The sequence below is a fragment of the Caloenas nicobarica genome, chromosome 2 (genome assembly GCF_036013445.1).
Source record: "Caloenas nicobarica isolate bCalNic1 chromosome 2, bCalNic1.hap1, whole genome shotgun sequence".
Lineage (NCBI taxonomy): Eukaryota > Metazoa > Chordata > Aves > Columbiformes > Columbidae > Caloenas > Caloenas nicobarica.
In genome coordinates this window covers 137,778,536-137,797,884 of record NC_088246.1, presented here as the reverse complement: position 1 = coordinate 137,797,884, position 19,349 = coordinate 137,778,536, and the positions used below count along the sequence as shown (strand labels likewise).

Genomic DNA, 19,349 nt, shown 5'->3' with positions numbered 1-19,349 from the left:
GTTGACACAGTGCAGGAGATATATGATGCTGGAAATATGATCCAGTGAAGCTGTGAAAACTAAGTTTCCTAAGGGAGCTCTGTGCCTCAAACAGTGCTCATGTCATGTGCTATGGTTAAGTATAAAGAAAGCCAAGAATTTCAGATTAAAGGAACCTCTTTATTACAATATTACAGTGACTTTAATTTCATAAAGCATAGCACTTTTACTTAATTGATTATATTTATTTTAATAAGCTCTTATTAGTATCAGTTTTGTTCTGTAACCTGCAGTATGACCTTGCAGTTGTGACATGCTTGTTTTCTAGTTCTGTGCTAGGTTAAATATGTAAAAGATTAATATCTTCTTTGAATTGGTATTGTATTATACTTGTGTATATACTTTTAAACACAGAATTGCAAACCTGGACTCAGATCAGATCTTATCCTAGAAAATATCCTATCTTCAGTTACAACTATTAACAGATACCTAGGGAAGGAATAAGAGCAACATAAACATATGGCAACAAAATCCCAGCATATTCCCTCTTAGCTTCCAGCAATCTGTGGCTCATTGAATTTCTGAGCCACAGGCCATATTTTTGTGTTTAATAGCCTTTCAGGGATTTCCTTTCATGAACTGGTGTAATCTCTTTTTGAACTCATGTAAGCGCTTGGTATCCACAACATCCTGTGGCAATGTGTTCTATAGTTCAAGCAGATGTGAAAAAGTACCTTTTTCTGAATTTTGAACCTGCCATTGATAAATTCACTTTAGGTAAACTGGTGTTTATATTGTGAGGAAGTAATTTCCTAATCATTTTATCTGTGCCATTCATAATTTTATGGACCTCTGTCATATCTTATTTCCAGGATAAAGACACCTAGCCTGTTGAGTTACAGCTTTGTTTATATATTGTTATAAGGTTAAGGAAGCACAACTTATATTTTAAACTGAATTTATTTGAGTGCAAAAAGAGAGAATGAGCAATATTATAAAAATGGCAAAAAACAACTATTACATTTAAAACAGTTAACAATGATGATGATGCCAGGATAATATTTAAAAGAACTTTACAAGTTGCAGACAAACAGAGTAACGATTGATTCTTTTCATTTCACCATTCCCCCTGAAATCCAGTTTAATTCAGGAGTCAGCTAAAATAGATAATACTTTCAAGGCTTCCAGTATTTAAAAAACAAACCAGTCTTTCCCCATCAGTAAGTGTATGTTGTGCTGATGGATTATACTTCCTTGGTGGGCATGTGCCCACCTGTTCCATATCCAGTCACGCCAAGATCTTACATAAAACGGTAAATCTGAAACATTCAGTGTCTGCTGCATAAAATGTGTCCTTGAAAGTGTTAATATAGGACGCAAGGCCACACTTGAGAATAGAAAGGTCCCTTTCAGTTCTTGAAGAGATGGAAAATGATTAAAAGATAAATAAATGTCCCTGGCTGGCTTGTGAGGACTCTGTCATTAAACATAGGACTATACAAATCTATATATATAGAGAAGAGGATCTGTCTGCTAGATTCCATTTACTGGCTGGAAGACAGATGATGGAAAATACTGTTGGCAAGGTAATGATCTCATTTTTTGTTGTCGTTGTTGGTTTTGGGGAGTTTTTTTGCTTTCATGGAGCACCCTTTTGGCTTTGAGAAAAGGACTTCATTCACATGTCATTAAAAGGGAAGTCTGTTAAACACTGGCAGTCAGTGAAGGCAGTCTTGTGGATGAATCCAGCCCCATGTTCTAGGTGTGTGTTTAGCTGGCTGCTTCTAGTCCATCCCAGGGGCTCTCAGCTTCCTTCTTGGCCTTAAATTGCCAACTGCACTATTATGCAAACTGAACGAGAGGCTGAGGAATACATCAAGAAGATGGACTTTATGATATTTTTAATTAAAGTAGTGGAAATGTAGCCTGTTATGCACATCTCACATTGTGCTTTTTGTGTCTACAGAAGAAAGGTGGTATTTACACTGTGGCTTAACTGCCAAACAGAGATGGTCATGATGCAGGCCGTAAACCAAAAAAGGCAGTGTCACCTGAGCCATTAAGTCGCATATTGCTTCTGTCATGGTGTGGGTGAACATAGATCATTGCAAGCCTATGTGGAGTAGTTAGGAAAGCTGCAAACTCAGTTATCCATTCAAATTTCAGCTGAAGGTTATTTCCCACATACCAAGGCCAGTAGAACAAACTGCTTGTATTTGCCATCTGCCTCAGTTTGCTATCAGCCAGCCTATCTCAAACTGAAAATGAAAAGCATATAAAATGAAGTTGGCTGACTTTGCATGGAAATAAATGAGGAAAGTTCACATTGTCTGTTATATCAGCTTTACTGCCAGGGAAACATCTAGCTGAAAGACAGATTGAAACTTCGCAGACAGTTTTGGCAACCATTGCACCTGAATGGACAGAAAAAGAACTGCCTTTTTTTTTTTTTTCTTCAAATATGTCTTTTTCTTAAACAACTGTTTATACCTCAATGAAGATTAGTTTATCTTCCCAAACTGGATTAACTTGATCAGGCACTAGGCGCTTGTATTAAGAGTACTGAGTATGGGGAAGTTTAATTGAAAAATTTTTGTTAAAATTATCAATAAGTTGAAATTAAGAGTTTTAGAGTTTATTGGTGGTTTGGAGTTTTTTTGGTGGTTTTTTTTTTGTGTTCCCCCCAACCGGCAGTAGGCTAGAATAGAGAGAGCATTGGGAAGGCTATTGTCTTCAGGCAAACAGATGTATTTTGAATGAGTGCATACATAAAATGTGGGGCAGCCCTTTCATAATTGTTTTTATGACCTCAGGACCCCTCACACATGGTTACTGTGTGGGAATGACAAGGAAAAAAAAAAAGTGGCACCTCACACAAAACAAATAAATAAATCCTGCTCCTACCTTAGCCTTTCCTCCTCTTAGAAAGAAGCTTAGCAGATTTTAAGTCTGAGTCCTGAATCTGAGGGAGCTTCATATAACTCTTGTTCATGACAGAAAGTCATAGAGAAGGGGAAAATAAAGGCAAGAACTTAACATATTCCACTGGTTTCTTTTTCTTATCACCTATGCATCTTTTTATAAGTGTTCTCCATCAGCTTACAAAAAGGCAATATTTCTTTAAAATGTATGATATAAAAATAATACTAATAAAACTAATGCTAATAATAAAGAAGCTACCTTATGACCTATGAGATTTCACACCAGAGACTGAATTTCAGATTCTTGAAAGATTATTTGCTATGGAGAGCTTGTGAAAAGCCATATTCTCAGACATGTTGGGTTGAAAAAAAAAAAAAAAAAGGTAAAATCACATTTATTATTGCAAATAAGTTGAAATCAGTTCACAACTAAAAAAATCATCTAATGAATTATGGCTTGAAATCGAACTTTTTTTCGTTTCAGTCTGATCTGCTAGTAGTAGTAATTTAGGAAAGATAAACTGTGATCCTCAAATTGTCCCTTTAAACAGAAAGTAGCATTTCTGTCATTTAAAACAGGCACCAGGCTTAGCACTCTAACTCTCATTTGATCCAGAGATCTTCGAGTCTCTGTTTGCTGCTAGGACTGCTTCATGGAGACTTTTTCACCAAGGCAGCAGCTTTACGAATTCTGACTTTTCCCAAAGATGTTCTATAGAATATTATTACTGTGTTGCCCTCTCCTTTTCTCTGGCTTTTCAGGGGCAAACAGAATCTGAAAAAACATGTTTCTAATTACTATGGATGTTGTCATGGTTTCCTGAGAGAATGAGATAAGAATTTTACAGTAATTACATATTTATTTATCTATTAGGCAGAAATTTTACTGGATTCTTTTTGCAAAAGTATAAGGTAATAATATATTTGAGTTCTTAAAGAAAATATATGACTAATTAATTAAAGTTTTTCTACAATATCTGTGTTCTTAAGCCTAGAGAATAATTTGTGCTTTATCCTGACAATTCTTCACTTCGAAATGCGCAAACCATATGTTCTCGAGGCCAAGATGTTTTTAATCTATATTTAGGCTCCTTCCTAAGTGGCTTGAGTTTCAAAAAGTGCTGAGGAGCTAATACCAGTACCTGGAAACACCTACAGTGAAAACATCAGGTTGGGAAAAAAGGTGAAAACAGAAAGATCAAAAAGAACCAGCTAAATTAAAATAAGAATTTTTTTGTGGGAAATGTTTTGTTGCAGTGGACAGGTTTAAGTCTCTAGTTCAAGTCAATGATGAATGCTTCCTGGTTTTGTACATATATCACTTAAGTCCATATCCTGTACTTCTATAATTGATGTTTTGCCACTGACTTAAATGAAAAGACCCAAGTCAGAAGCCAGAAGACTTGAGAGGGTGGAATTAATCTGACCAAATGCTGATGTTTGTATCTCATAGATTCTCTTTCGAGTTAGAGGAGAGATATATTGCCTTGCTGGGTAAGATTTGTGGCATCCTGAAGTAGACGTCTAAAATAAACTAGTTGAATCATGTCCTGAAATACCTGTTTCTCATCCCTGGCTGTGAAAGTTGCAGGTACAGGCACTTGTGTTACAGTTTTCTGCAGCTAGATGACTTCCAGCACTGATGGTGAATCGTGCAGTTTCAGATTAGAGGAGAACTGAATTGATAAGTGCTTCCAAATAACAGCATCGACTGAGGCCCAAAGAAATCTGTCTCAGCAGCAAAGATGGCGGTTTTGGAACAGTTCAGTATCATACTCAGAAAAGGTATTTACTGGTGTAGGCTATCCCCTACAGGGATGTTTGGCAGGACAGACACTCTCTTATTGGTCGAAATATAGTAATTCATAAATGGATTGCATCACTTCAATTTTGAATGCATAGTTGGTAACATGGTATTGTGTAAACATATTTTTAGTTTTCATTTTCTAAGAATCGTATATAGCTCCTTTCTTATGATGCAGTTTAGGATCTGCCACAGTGTAAGGAAGAAGAAATGGGATTATCACTGAGTATTCAGGAAACCAAAGATATGGTAGTGACATGGGATTGATGTTGCTAGCTGTACTCCAGCCAGCAATGCTAGCAGAAGCAGTAAAAATATTAGGTCCTGATTTTCAGGAAGATCTAGCAAGCACAATGTATACCAACAATCAGTCCTTAGCTGGTCTGTGCTTTTAGTGATCTCTTCTGTTACTGACAGGGCCAGCCATGGTGGCTGACAGAGATGGAGAGTTAATGGTCCCAGACCTGCCTGAGGGTGGGATGTGGCAGAGCAGCTGTGCGAGCAGGGTGCCCCCAGCAACTGCATTCAGCTCCCTGCTTTCCAGTGGGAAGGTCTGGTTTGAGAGCCATCAGACACGGGACCTCTGGCATTGTCCCTTCTCCCTTCCTGTGCCAGTGATTGTCCCTCTAGGCTGGGGTCCTTTCGAGCTCCTAACTCACAGGAGGGAAAGTGTGACAGGACTGACCTCTGCCCTGGCTAACATTCCCATGTCCAAGCTCTCCTGCACTTTGGCAGGGCAAACTCACCCCTGCCTTCATCTTCCTCTCTCAGCATCCTCTTGCCTTGGCTTCCCTCAGCTGGGGCCCCAGGAGGATGGCTTGCCTGCCTAAACATGTCATCCTCTCCAGCACCCTTTGCCCTGCCCTCTGCAGTCTTCTATCCTGGAGGCTGCCCCTCCACTGTGGCTGCCGAGGCATCTCCATGCCAACAAGTGCCAAGAGTCACTAGTGCCCAACAGACAGTATTCTCTGAGTGCCAGAGAGGCTCACAGCGTTCTACCTGGAGTGAAACAAACAGCTCTATGGAGATAGTCACTAATAGTAGCAGATTTATTCAACAGATCAGAGCATTTCATTTGAGTAAATTATACCAAAGTAAAACCAAAAGAGCAGATTTGTCTTTCTGTCACTTTCTCCATATATATGATCCCCAGTTTGAAGTTGCCTCCATTTAGAATATGATACACACTTGGATCAGGTCTCCCTTTGAAGTCTGCAGACTTCTTTGGAAACATAACTTCTTTTCAGATCAGAGAACTTTTAATGACTTTTTTCTTCTCCCAATCACTTTGCCAGTTAGGATTCAAAATTCCCACTTCTTTTATCACCAGTCCAAGAAAAAAAAAAAAACAACTTAGGCAATTCTATCTTGACATTTTTTTCTTAATAGGAATTAAACAAGGAAATTAACAGTGAAGGAAGAAGAACTGTTCATATAAAATTCCCAAATATATATCCAACAATATGTTACTTTATCTTTAAAAAATCTTAAAGCCATATGTATGTGTTAAGCAGATACAATTATAATCTAAGAATAATAACCTGGTTTAGATGGCTTTAGTGTGAGTTAAGTTAGCATATAATATAATTACTCTCCGTAGTTTAACTGGCACAGGGTAAAAATTTATCTCTACAGAGAGCCAACATGAGATTTACACATAAATTTAATTGAATGTAATTCTATTATGGGGATTTCAGTGATCTGTAGGACCCTTCCAGATTTCTGCCTCATGGCAAGTTACATCTATTGTGAATATTGGCAGAGTGACTTTGACCTTCCTTCTAGTAACTACACATATTTCTCTTCATAGTAGGAAACACAAAACATTAGGGGAAATTAAGAAAAAAAGTATATCATCCCTTCAAAACAAAAGCAGTCACAGTGTTAACATGCCAGCATTTTAGCTGAGTGGCTTAAAGACAAAACCTATGTTTATTCTGTCAAAGGCAAGGATTTGATTTTAATATGGACTCATGCACAATTAATGTCCTTTTATTCTCACCCAGCCTGGCACTTACTCAGGAGTGGCAGAAAGATGTCAATTTCCTTCACATGAATGACCCTCAAGGACAGGACCATGGAGGATAGCTGAGAATTGTCTGACACATGCTCTTTACATGCACATATCCAAATCTTCAATCCCAGCATGTGGTCATTCTCACAGCCTTCAGAAAGGAGTTTTAAATACTTCTCCAGATTATTGTTCCCACAGCAACAACTAAAAATGGCAACAAAGAGAATACAGGAAAGAGTATAAATAGATAAGGCTGCTACAGTATTTGCAGCATTTACGGTTGCATTGAGACTACTGGAAAAAAAGTGTAAAATTTTGATGTTACGAGAATGACCACTGTATTTTCAAACATTTTTACTGGTGTGAGCTTGCTGAAGTAAATTAATTTATCAAGATCTTTTCTAACTAAATGTAAAATTCCATTATAGTTTTAATGTGATTAATTTAAAATAATTGTCATCTAAAGATGACCATGAAAATACCCAAAATAAAACTTTTCAGTCTGTTAATCAATATGTCTTTATTGCTAATAGAATTCAAATGCTATTTGAGAAGAGTATATAAATTCAGTAGTTAACCTGAGCGATGAAGAAGTTAATTCCAGGAGCTAAAGAGAGGTTAATACCAAGAGATAGAGATTCACCATAAATGTAGTTTTTCATAGTTTCTTAGGTTGATTGTCACAGCAAGGTTTCCTCAAAGCATGAAAGAGATCCATAAGCATTATATTTGCAGAACACACACGATCACATTTACACCCTTTTGGGAAACAGCAAGCTCTCTTGTCTTCTTTACCTCACCTAGGATCACATCCAGTTGCTTCTGTTCTCACTTTCTGGACAAGTTGGTATTGATTCTTTAGTTAGAATAGTTTGTGAAATTTTTCATTACTAGTGATTAAGACTGTGAGAATCAAAGTTGAAATATCCTTACGCCCATACTTTCTTAGAAAAAATACTAAGAATACATTAAGTAAAATACATAAAGCAATTTACTAGAAAGTTGTAGAATATACTTGGTAATAAAGGTAAGTAGTAAGGCAGAAATTCTTACCTTTTGCATGTCCTTGCATTCTAAAGTAAAGGCTGATCCATATTATAAAAGAATGTGGACTTCTTTCAAAATGTTATTTATCAGGCTCCTGACTTCATCTAAATTATGCCCACAATATGCAGAACCATTAGAATACACCCCTCTAAACTCACGTGTCCCTAAGAAATCTCAGCAAAGATCACTGAGTCACCTGAAGACAGTCTTGCACTATAGGAATATCCCCTTGTCAAATTTAAAGCAAGCAAGTTTAAATTTCACACTAATCTGTTGGTCTGTTTTAAATAGAATAGTTTTTCAAAAATATAGACATGGGGGTGTAGGTATACTAAATTATACATGGATTATATTACTACATACTTTGTAAATAATGAACTGCTTATACCTCCATTCCTGTTTGCAAATACATATATATGTGCCTATGATTTCTATTTAAGTCTATATATTCTCTCTGTACAGCATATGGATGCATACATGGTGCTTATGTAAGTGAATACATAATGTATATGCTCAATTCCACTGTATTGCAATAAGGTCAAAGAGAGAAAGAATCTTCTTTTGTCATTGACTGTTGAAATAGCAAGTTCAAAATTCTGTCTGGAAAGAATAATAATAACAAAGAGAGAAAATCTTTATTTTCTTTTTGTTTCCTTTTTCTTTTTCTTTCTGTATGCTATGTAGATTAAGAATCTTTCTCTAAAATTTGCAGCATTCCAGCCAGCTGGAAATAGCAGCATTGGTTTGGTGAGTCAATGGTAGGAATGAACAGAATAATGAAAATGTAAACTCTAAATACATCAGACACAAGTTCATGGGTAACATGTATATTTTCTGATGAACTGTAAACTTGACTTTCAGGTACTGTTGTTGATAATAGGGCTGTAACAGAAGTCTTTCTCGTACAGGTTTACATTTCAGATTCATAGGGATTTAATCTGAAATCATTTGTCTGCATCACATGAAAAAATAGGTGCCATAATCTTTGGAAGAAACAATGTATGCCCGCGTATAAAGCATTTTTGTAGTTTTCCATTTTGTTTGTCACTTCAAATTCAGTTTCTAGATTTTTTTTGGTTTCTCTGGATTGGAAAGATTTCAAAATTGAGGTCACATGACATTTAAATAATGTACAACTCCTGAGCTCACAATGTGTTGTAGAAGTTACTGTCACATGCCAAGGAGAAGAACCAAGTGACATGCCCTGTGGTGTCATTTAGTGCTGCATCAAAAAGATGGCCAAGTGATTAATCTAAGGCTTGCTATGCCATTAGAGTATTGCTTTTACAAATTAAGCTCACAAACCATTTATAACAGGAATTAATGTCTTCAGAACTAGGGTTTCTTAATAGCTTGTTGTGGACGAACATATTAGCTTTATTTATCTGTAGGCATAAAAAATAGTGTATATATTAGCTACACAGAAACAGTTCCCCATACACCACAGAACTGGCTGTTGAATATTTGATATATTAATACATATTTATATTCTGGAGTTTGGGCAGTGATTGTAAAGTCAGGCAGATTTAGTGCCTAAAATAGTTTACAGCCTCAGAGGAAACTGTCAGTATAAAAATAATCATTTTGTCTTAGTTCTCTATACAGAGTATCTATTTTTTTTTTTCCTTGTGAAATCAAACCTGTGATAAAATAAGGAAAACAATCACAATCTTTTTGAGCTTATATCCATTCTATTCGAAATCTCCATGCTAATGGGGAACACAAGAACAGAGATACACAAGTTTTCGACTTGTGAAATATTTTGCAATGTTTCTCTACTACCCTATAGATAAATATAACAAGATGTAACTGTGACTATCACAATGAATATTCACCATCGTATATCCTTCAGTGGCAACTTTTAGTTTAAAAGTTATCATAGTCATACATAGTTTAACTCTGTTACTCATGGTTACTCATGACTTGTTAAAGTTTTGCAATGGTGCGTCATTTTGCCCAGTGGACTGAAATATATGTTTCCACTTAAGTAACATATACTGAAATGTAGAATCATTTGGGAGTCTCTACTTCAATGGTGGGTACTGAAAATATTTTTTTAATTGTTCTCCAATGTCAGTACTGTAACAAAGTTAGCCTGAGCAGGTATGAATGTTCACTTGCCTTTACACACCTTCATCTGACCACTGGCCAAGGAACTGAAGCTGGCCTACTAGGAACCTTGCAGTCACAAGTACAATTCTGTGCAGCCTGGAGAGAAAGAGCGAGCACTAAGGCTTATCCTTCTGCACCCTCAGTAGCTAGTTACAGTAAAATTGAGATGCTCAAGGCAAGTCTGCTCCTGAAAGCAAAAAGAGACTGAGTAATTGTTGCTTGATTGGAGAAATCTAATTGTATGCAAAGGAAAAAAGCTGGAAACTAAGACAGTAGTAAGTCCTACCTGTATTGGTCTCACACAACACATCCTGAACTGGTTTAAACCTCAGTTTCAACTGCACTAAGTTATTTGGGTCAGTTTAAATTCAGGATGCCCTGGAGACAATCATGACTCTTGATGGAAATGGTTATGAATAATGGGACTATTTGACTATAAGTAGAAAATATGTTCCCTGTTCAATCACTGTCACCTCAGGCAAGAATATTATTCTTCCAACTCCTGCCTGTGACCTTCTCCCTTCCCCACTTATTAACTCACTTCACGGACTACTCTGTCTTTACCACATTTAGTAGCTCCCCTGATGGCTACAAGTCGCATTGCAGGAGCTGGAAATTTCTTTTCATGGTCCATTTGCCTTTTTCCCTTTTAGACTTCGGCTGATTTTCCCCGCCCCCCCCCCCCCACATAATCACCCTTACCCAAAAGACATGGGGAGAACGGCATAGTAAGAAACAGTTACCCCTTGAGTAATACCTGTTGTTTGACATAGTTTCACTGTCATTTAGAAGTACTACTTTGGTAGCACTCTACCATATGCTCATTGTGATCTCAGAAGAAAGATGTGTCAGTAAATGACTGTGTTTTATTTATTTCCCCTTCACTATGTAATACATATCCCTTCAAGGTCAACATGGAACAAAATATGGAAATTCCTGGAGATCTTTATGAGGACCCAGTGAAGACTGATAACTAAAGGATGCATTGATTCTTCATGCACTGTAACTGGCACAAATAGAAAGAGTAGATTCTTCCAAGACTGTTTATTAACTTCAGTTTCTTAAAATTTTAGAAACTGTAATAAGCTCACTTCCCAGACTTCCTACAATTGCCATTGGGCAATGACTAATAGAATGAAATTTAACAAGTCAAAATGCTTGATTCTGCACCTAGGATGGAGTAATGCCAGGATCTTATATAAATTGGGAGATGAGTGGCAGGAGAGCAGCCCAGCAGAAAGGGATCTGAGGGTGCTGGTTGACAGCAGCTCAACATAAGTCAGCAGTGAGCCCTGGTAGCCTAGAGGTTCAAATCTCGTCTTTGGGTGCATCAAACACTGTATGACCAGCCAGTCAAAAAAGGTGATTATCCCACTGTATTCAGCATTGGTACAGCCTCACCTTGAGTACTGTGTGCGGTTCTGGGCCCCACAATTTAAGAAGGATGTGAAGGTCCTTGGACGCATCCAGAGGATGGCAACAAAGCTGACAAAGGGGCTGGAAGGCATGTCCTGTGAGCAACAGCTAAGGACTTGGGGCTTGTCTAGTCTGGAGAAGGGGAGGCTGAGAGGAGAGCTCATTGCTCTCTACAGTTTTCTGAGGAAGGGACGTGGAGAGGGAGTTGCTGAGCTCTTCTCCCTGGTATCCAGTGATAGGATATGTGGGAATGGTTCAAAGCTGCATCAGGGAAGGTTCAGACTTGGTATTAGGAAGCATTTATTTACAGAGAGGGTGGGAAAACACTGGAACAGGCTTCTTACAGAGAAGTGGTAGATGCCCCAAGCCTGTCAGTGTTTAAGAGGCATTTGGACAATGCCCTTAACAACATGCTTTAACTTGGTCAGCCCTGAACTGGTCAGGCAGTTGGAGTAAATGGTTGTTGTAGGTCCCTTCCAACTGAAATAGTTTTGTTTTGTTCTATTCTATTCTGTTCTATTCTATTCTATTCTATTCTATTCTATTCTATTCTATTCTATTCTACCTCAAACAGTAGAAGTTGAATACAACACGTGAAGCACTTTTTGGTCTACTGATACTGACGAGCCTAATAATGGTAATATAATCAGATATTATTGATTTATAACCATTTGAAAATGTTTCAGTAAATACTGTGGCCAACTTATTAGTATGATCATTAATACAGGACCTAGACTGGTTAATGTTTTTAATTGTGATGTAGGAAGCACAAGTCTAGGAGGCAAATTTGCCTTTCACAAGGTCTGAGAAGCAAAATATAGTTGCATCTTAAATATATGAGTTAATGTCAGCTAAATAAATATTTCATTCTAATAAACCTGGGTTAGAACTCTAACTTTCATAAAACACAGAAAAGCTTTGAAAAATAGTGAGACATGTCACAGTACAATAGTGATAGTACAGTAATATCTTCCTCCTTCATATCTTTCTATCTTAAGCCTATCTTTTTAAAAATGATATTAATTATTCCATTATGAGTGCAAAATGAAAACCTTTATGGAGCTGCTCCTGTGCATCACTTCCAGTGCTGAGGTTAGCTACAGAAGCTGTAGCTCATTCATATGGGATAATGTCAAGATCAGCTTTGACTCTATATAGAAGGGCAGATTCAGATATCAAAAGCATTAATCATCAGGACAATCAAGTTTATCAAACCTGTTACGACAGCCCATTGAGAATCTGCTTTACTATAAAAAGAACCACATCCAAGAAAAAATATTGTCATGAAAATATTTCATCTGGAAATAACATAAATTATAGGATAAACTCTTCTCATTTCTGAAAACACATTATGTCATATTAATTTTTGAGAGAGATTATTTTTCTTTACAACTGTACTGAATAAAAGAGCAAGAGCATTTAGTTTTCATATTTCTGGGTTAAGAATCAGAAAGACATGAAAAGAGTCTGTCAACTAAGCACATAGTTTTAGTTGTGACTGTTTCCACACTTTCAATCAAACATTTATTTTACAAACATCAGCATGGCTCCATACTTCATGAAGACATCTACTGCCAAGTGTTTCCCCTTTCATATATACTTGGGAGAAAGCTTATTTCTTTGTGTCAACAAGAAGAAATACTTGAAAAATTGAAATCCTGTTAAGTATGTCCCTAAAGTTATGTGCCTATGTATATATAAATTTTTTTGCTAAGTTCAATTTTTTAATATTATTATTCAGTATTGTAATAGTACTTAGAGTTCCAGATCAAGTGCCAGCAGTGGAAAATAATTGTCTGTTTCCAAGGAATTCACAGAATACAGGAGGAGTTACCACTGAGCGTTTTCTTGTTCTAATATACAACTATTAGGCCACAGTATATGCCTTCCATTATTTCAACAAGAAGCTACCTACTGTAGGTGGCACCTGTTTCACTTCAGTCCGGACGTCTAAAAGTTAGATATTCAACATAAGATTCTGATCTAGAATACTTCTCTTGTCAGTAGGACAGGAACACACTTCTGGAGGATGATTCTTCCCATCCATAGGTGGTGAAAATGAGCAATATCCTGGATGTGACCCTCTCCAAGTGACTGGAATCTTTCTCCTAATGTAAAACATTTTTCCAAAGTCTTATTGTATGACAAGTTGACTACACACAGAATCTGTGCAAAAAGCTCATAGAAAGTTAAGCGGAACTAAGCTTCAGATTAATAAAAATAGACAAAATGAATACCATAGAGGTCCAGCTCTGATTTTTTTAATAGAAATAATCCAATTAGCTTTGACTTGTGTTTGTGTGTGCTTTGCTTGTTGTGCCACACCTCTCCTGTGAAAACTTCTACTTGTGCTCAATATCCTGTAATAAAAAATGAAAATATTTTTTTTATAAGAGAATAACAAAAAAGTTATATCTGTCTATAACATAAGTGTGTTGTTTTATTTTTTAGACCTACAAAAATGAAGAAGTTCTAATGCTTGAGTAAGCAACTACACTTATAAGGGAATTACACAATGACATAAATACGGGCATCCTATTTTGAGAAGGATAGTGCAACACCCACATTTTCCTCCTTAGGATTTCAGTTATGATTATTCAGAAGTGGACAACATCTGCAAATAATCAGCAGGGGTCTGTTTACAAGCACTTGGATGACTAAGTTCCCCATGGGGTTTGTCCTAAGTAGGTAGTCCTCAATTTGTGAAGTTTACCACACACAGCAGGGATATTTTTCTTTTGGAACCATGTCTTGATGCAAGCATTTTTATTCAGGTTCACTATCGCATCAACTTCAAGTCGCAAATTGTGCACAAGCCTAGACATGAGTTATGACACTTGAACCCCTCACTAACCATGTACATCAGTTAAAAAAGATAAGGATTATGATATCTCTAAGAGGATCATATAAGTAACAATAATTGTTTCCTTGTGAAAAAAAAAAAAGGGAAAGGTGCCTTTGCTACCACATTATCTTTATGATTCATTATTGAGCATTACCTTGTAGAATTCAAATTCAGTGAAGATATCTTTCAAATGCAGAGTCCTCCACTTGTATTATTTCTGTTACTATACATATGGTTTCAAAGGTCTTTTTTCCCTTTCCTCTCTTCATAGGAAATGATCTGTTTCTAGTTGCAGTGCATGAACTGGGACATGCTCTGGGCTTGGAGCACTCTAATGATCCCACTGCAATCATGGCTCCATTTTACCAGTATATGGAAACTGACAACTTCAAACTACCTAATGATGATTTACAGGGCATCCAGAAGATATACGGTATGTCATACTCTAATTAAGTAACATAATTTTTTCACTTTAGAATACATTTGAAGTCCGCCTGTCCATACCACCTCTCTAAAAGAGTTTGTCAGTGTATTATTATACCAAAGGTCTTCTTATGAGTAGGCCAAAGATTTTGATACTGTTTTATTTTTTTCTCACTGTTCACAACTTGCATTCAAATTTGCACTCATCTGGAATAGTAATTTTAAGTGTTTTAAAAAGTCATACAGAAAATACCTGCAAAAGGAATCCAAACTACGAAAATATTAAGAAATGCAGGTTAAAAACCATGAGGAGCTTATCTCCACAGTAGTCCAAGCTCATGTAACTGGACAAATTGATTGCTTCTCAATTTATGAGTTAAAATTCTAAAAAATTCCCTGGGTATACAAAATTTGTTGTCCCAGAAAAACCCTTTCTTGTGATAAATATAGCAAATTGATCTCAAAAGAATGTTATTACCAGCCCAAGACTTTGAGCTACCTAGAGGGAAAAAGGCCCACTTCTTTAAATTAAGTTGGGTTAGGGTTTTTCTGCCCTAATATAAAAGACACATGTGATGTAAATAAATTCTGCATGTATTGAATTCAATTTGACAAGGCAAGGTAATTGAAATAAAAAAAATATTCTGATTATGGGTTGAATGTAACACTAGCTCTCATATGACTGTTCCTTACATTTCCAAAGACATGATTTGGTCTTGCTTTTAAACACTTAGATTCTGTTAAGTAGTATTTTTTTTCTTCTTTAAAAATATATTTTATTTTTTTCTCCTACAGCGAAAAATCTGTGGTATCTGTATGTTAATGCTATGTATCCAGTACATATCATTTGGAATTAACTTGTTTAATATTCCCCAATTAATTCTGTATTTGATTCAGTATTATTTTCAGTTTAAAGGTTTGAGAGTCAGGTTTATATTGAATATTATCAGGGCTATTCCTTGTTTATCTTTGCTAGAAAGGACAATTGCAATCGTGTAGAATTATTGTACTGCTAACTAGAACTCTGCAGCCTCCATGGTGTTTTATGTTAAAAAGAATTTTAAAATATTACATTAACAAGCACTGATATATACTTTCATAAAGCATAAATAGCAATTACATAGTGATTGACCGATCAAGTTTTTGGCTGGGTTTTTTTTGCTGTGTGATTAGCTGGAAGGAAGGTTGTTTCTCACGACCTCATAAGTTGATAGTCTAGACTTATGGGCTAGACAAGAATACTTTGCTGAAAACTAGCTGCTAAGCTCTAACAGCTGTGGACTATACATTAGGAGAAATATGTTACCCCTGGGAAGTAATATCTGACATCACCACCAAATGGCATATGAAAACTTTGGTTTGGGGTTAAAAACTTTCCAACATGAGCTACTGCAAACTGATTCCTTTGCTCCCTTTAAAATCAAGAGGTGATCTGGAATCATATGCCTCAATAAAAATGTCACATCTATTAAAATAATTACTTTGGTCTGTAGTATTCCTTGAAACACCATTATTAGCTGTAAATTATAAATGTCACAAACCTTAAAACTGTGAATTAAATAAATGCCTTATTACATTGTATGACAACTATTTGGCAAGTTTAATATTTCCTTACATAGTCCATCTTGTTCTTTAAAAAGTATACATTTTTTGAAAAAGTTGCAGAAATTCAAATGCCATTTATACAGTTTTAGAGTTGTCTTACTACTCAAAAGTTTTTCTGAAGCTGGTCATGCAAATGATATTTATTTTTTAAAGTCAAAATTGATTGTGTATTTAAATGACTTGGAGAGGTGCCCAAATAGAATGAGCAAAATCAAAGTGTTCATCTTGTTTCCAGAAATCTTACTGATCCAAGTGAAACTTCTTTTTTTTTTTTTCATGGAAAATAAAAGTAAACATAGTAATATTGGTAAAAAAAGAAGGTATTTTCACCTATTGCAAGTAATTCAGTTCCATTAGGGTTATAAACAGTATCTGTCTGGGATGGCCTTTTGACTTTCAGATACAAAAATTATGAGTGTGATAGTGATTTTACCTGCTATCAAACTCTGTATATTATGACAGAAAATATATTTGAAAGAAGAAAAATGTTATAAAAAGACTATACAGAGTTTTAGTTTTTCACTTTAGTTCTTTTTGATCTATCTATCCTCAGAACAATTCTTTTAATTACTGGGTATCTAGCTTTATAAGACTCAATGGAAAATAAAAATTAAAATAAGAATTAATTTCAGAATATTGAAGAAAACATGTGAATTATGGGGTTTGTTTATGTGGATGCCTAGGATTTTAAGTGCCATTTCAAGAGCTCCTATACATAGCAAGAGGCATTGGGGAAAGCTGGGAATGTCCTGTCACTAATGCACATGACATTACTGGGCCTACAAATTGGGTCATTAGGAAATATCCAGAATGCCACGTATGTGCACATGTGAATTGATGGGTGGAAGTTACAAATATGGGTTGAAAACCTATTCACTGCTGATGATCTTATTAGGAAAAGGTTTTTTTGTTTTCCTTTATTTTTTACAATAGGCAATGATTCTGTTTTAGTGGTTCTTACTCGGGAAATAGGTGCTATGAATTATTTCTCATCTGAAATGATGATGGATTATGCATCCTTTGCACGTTTTATTGGAACATTGCTCCAATAAAGAAGGAAAATTCTGGATAATGAAACAATTATTTTGTTTACTCATGCATTGGTTTATGGTAGTCGTTCATTATACCCTTTAGCAGCATAGAAAATGTACATTAGGTAACTTTTTCTATTCCCCGTCCACTGATGGATTTGAACTGATTAGCAGGTGTTTGTTGTGTATTTCTTCTTTGAGTGCCACTGGTGGGCATGTAAATTGCATCCTGCTACTATTTTTAAAGGTCCTCCTGACAGGATCCCACCACCAACAAGACCTCTGCCAACAGTGCCCCCACATCGTTCAGTCCCTCCAGTAGACCCACGGAAGAATGACAGGCAACCCAAACCTCCCCGGCAACCCAACGGTGACAAACCTACCTATCCTGGAGCCAAGCCTAACATCTGTGATGGGAACTTCAACACTCTGGCTATTCTTCGCCGGGAAATGTTTGTTTTCAAGGTAGGAGGCTGTGAATTTTTCAATTTTACATCCAATGTCTACATTTATACTGTTGGGTTATTTTTTTTTAAAGCAAACTCCCATTCATCATGACTCTACTTTCCCAGTCTGCTTACAGTTAGAAAGTTCAATAAATAAATTAAAAAATAAACATACACATGGCTTAAACATCTAGCAGAGTACTGCTGTAATGTTCTATTTTGGGAAAATGACCATGTCAGCAGAAACCGTAATGCCTCAAAATGTAAGGGTAAATAAATGCTGCATGTTATGGAGACATAAAAAGTGTAAATTAACTCAGGAATAATAGGAATGATTTTGTTGGGAATACAGCCACATCCGGAGATACAGTAGATATTGTGTCTTCAACACTTTTTCTTTTTTTTTTTTTTCCCAATGAAACTATAATTTTAACTTTACAAGTAGATCTGTAATTTCCAAAGGAAGTTTGTCATTGTGTTGTGATTGCACTGAAACCACAATATATAAGTAAAGGTCTTTGCCACAAAAATCTTATTATAAATGTGTCATTGTTTATTTCCATTCATCCTCTTGCTCTGAGATGGTAAGTGTGGTATATACAATAAATCAAAATAAACAAACTGAACTGCAATCTTTTGGTAGAAGGACTTTGCTAATTCTCGTGGACATCAAAGCTATGGTAGGAGGTGATCTGCAGTATAGTTTCCAGAAGGCATTGAATGTTGAAGAATAATTACAGAGTAATTATTTTTCACTCTCTTAAATCTTAAACAAATTTGCTGAGAGGTAGTGCTGTGCAAGTGTTCCAGAAAAAAAGCAACAGGATAATCTATTATTTTGAACTATGGGTGTGTCAAATTTGCTTAAGCAATAGGAAGTGTTGGATCTTTGTTTTGTAAATATGTGATATTCTTTTAAACTTCAATATTATAGGTAGAGAAGAAGGGCCTTTCGCATGAATAGGTAACACTTTTCAGTACAGCAATAGTGTAAGTACAAGGGAAGTGCAATGAATTTGTCCCAAAACATGAAGCTCCCAGTTCAATGGCTTTTGATGTCCTTTCTAATAGGACCCATTTCTCCTTTATATGTTTTCTTTTTATGTAATCTATCACTCCAGATAAATCTTAGTAGCAATGCTACCCAGCTTTTCACTTTCTTTAGCATACCAAAAAAAAATATGTACAAATAGCTTTACATGAATTCATTCAAAATTATTGAACTACCTTCACAACCCAATGGGCAGGAAATATTTCTCCCATAAGCAGCTAAGGATTTTGCCAGCCCTGGGGCTGTCAGCCCTTTCCATTTAAATATATGGTATATTTTCAAACACGGGGAGGTCCTGAACCATCAGTCTTTTTATGACTGAAACTCAAAGGTTAAGGAAGAATCTAATTTTCTAACTTGACATTAAACAGGATATTAAAATGCCTACTTCAATCTCATGTTATCCACCTCAAGAGCAATAGAACATATTCTCATTTATTTTAGGCATAAATTGATAAATAGTGAAATGCTATCTCACTAATACAAAAATTCCTGTCTAGCCAAGTCTGTGTTCCTGGATAAATAGGTTCACTACCATTACTAACCACTCTTACCCATTCTAATTGAAAATAAAAATTAGGTTTTCTCTGAAAGTGTTTACTGCTTACTACCTTAACACTACATATTTACTATACATTTACTATACTTACTAGTA

The 19,349-nt window shown here is 36.0% G+C and overlaps 1 protein-coding gene across 2 annotated transcripts in view; it reads left to right on the top strand.

The window, feature by feature from the left end:
* MMP16 (matrix metallopeptidase 16) overlaps positions 1-19,349 on the top strand; it is a 178,043-nt gene that overhangs the window by 114,682 nt on the left and 44,012 nt on the right. For both annotated transcript variants that reach the window (XM_065628035.1, XM_065628036.1), the window contains 2 exons: positions 14,410-14,571; positions 17,445-17,662. In XM_065628035.1, coding sequence (XP_065484107.1) covers positions 14,410-14,571; positions 17,445-17,662 — 380 coding nt within the window. The remainder of the gene's footprint in view (positions 1-14,409; positions 14,572-17,444; positions 17,663-19,349) is intronic.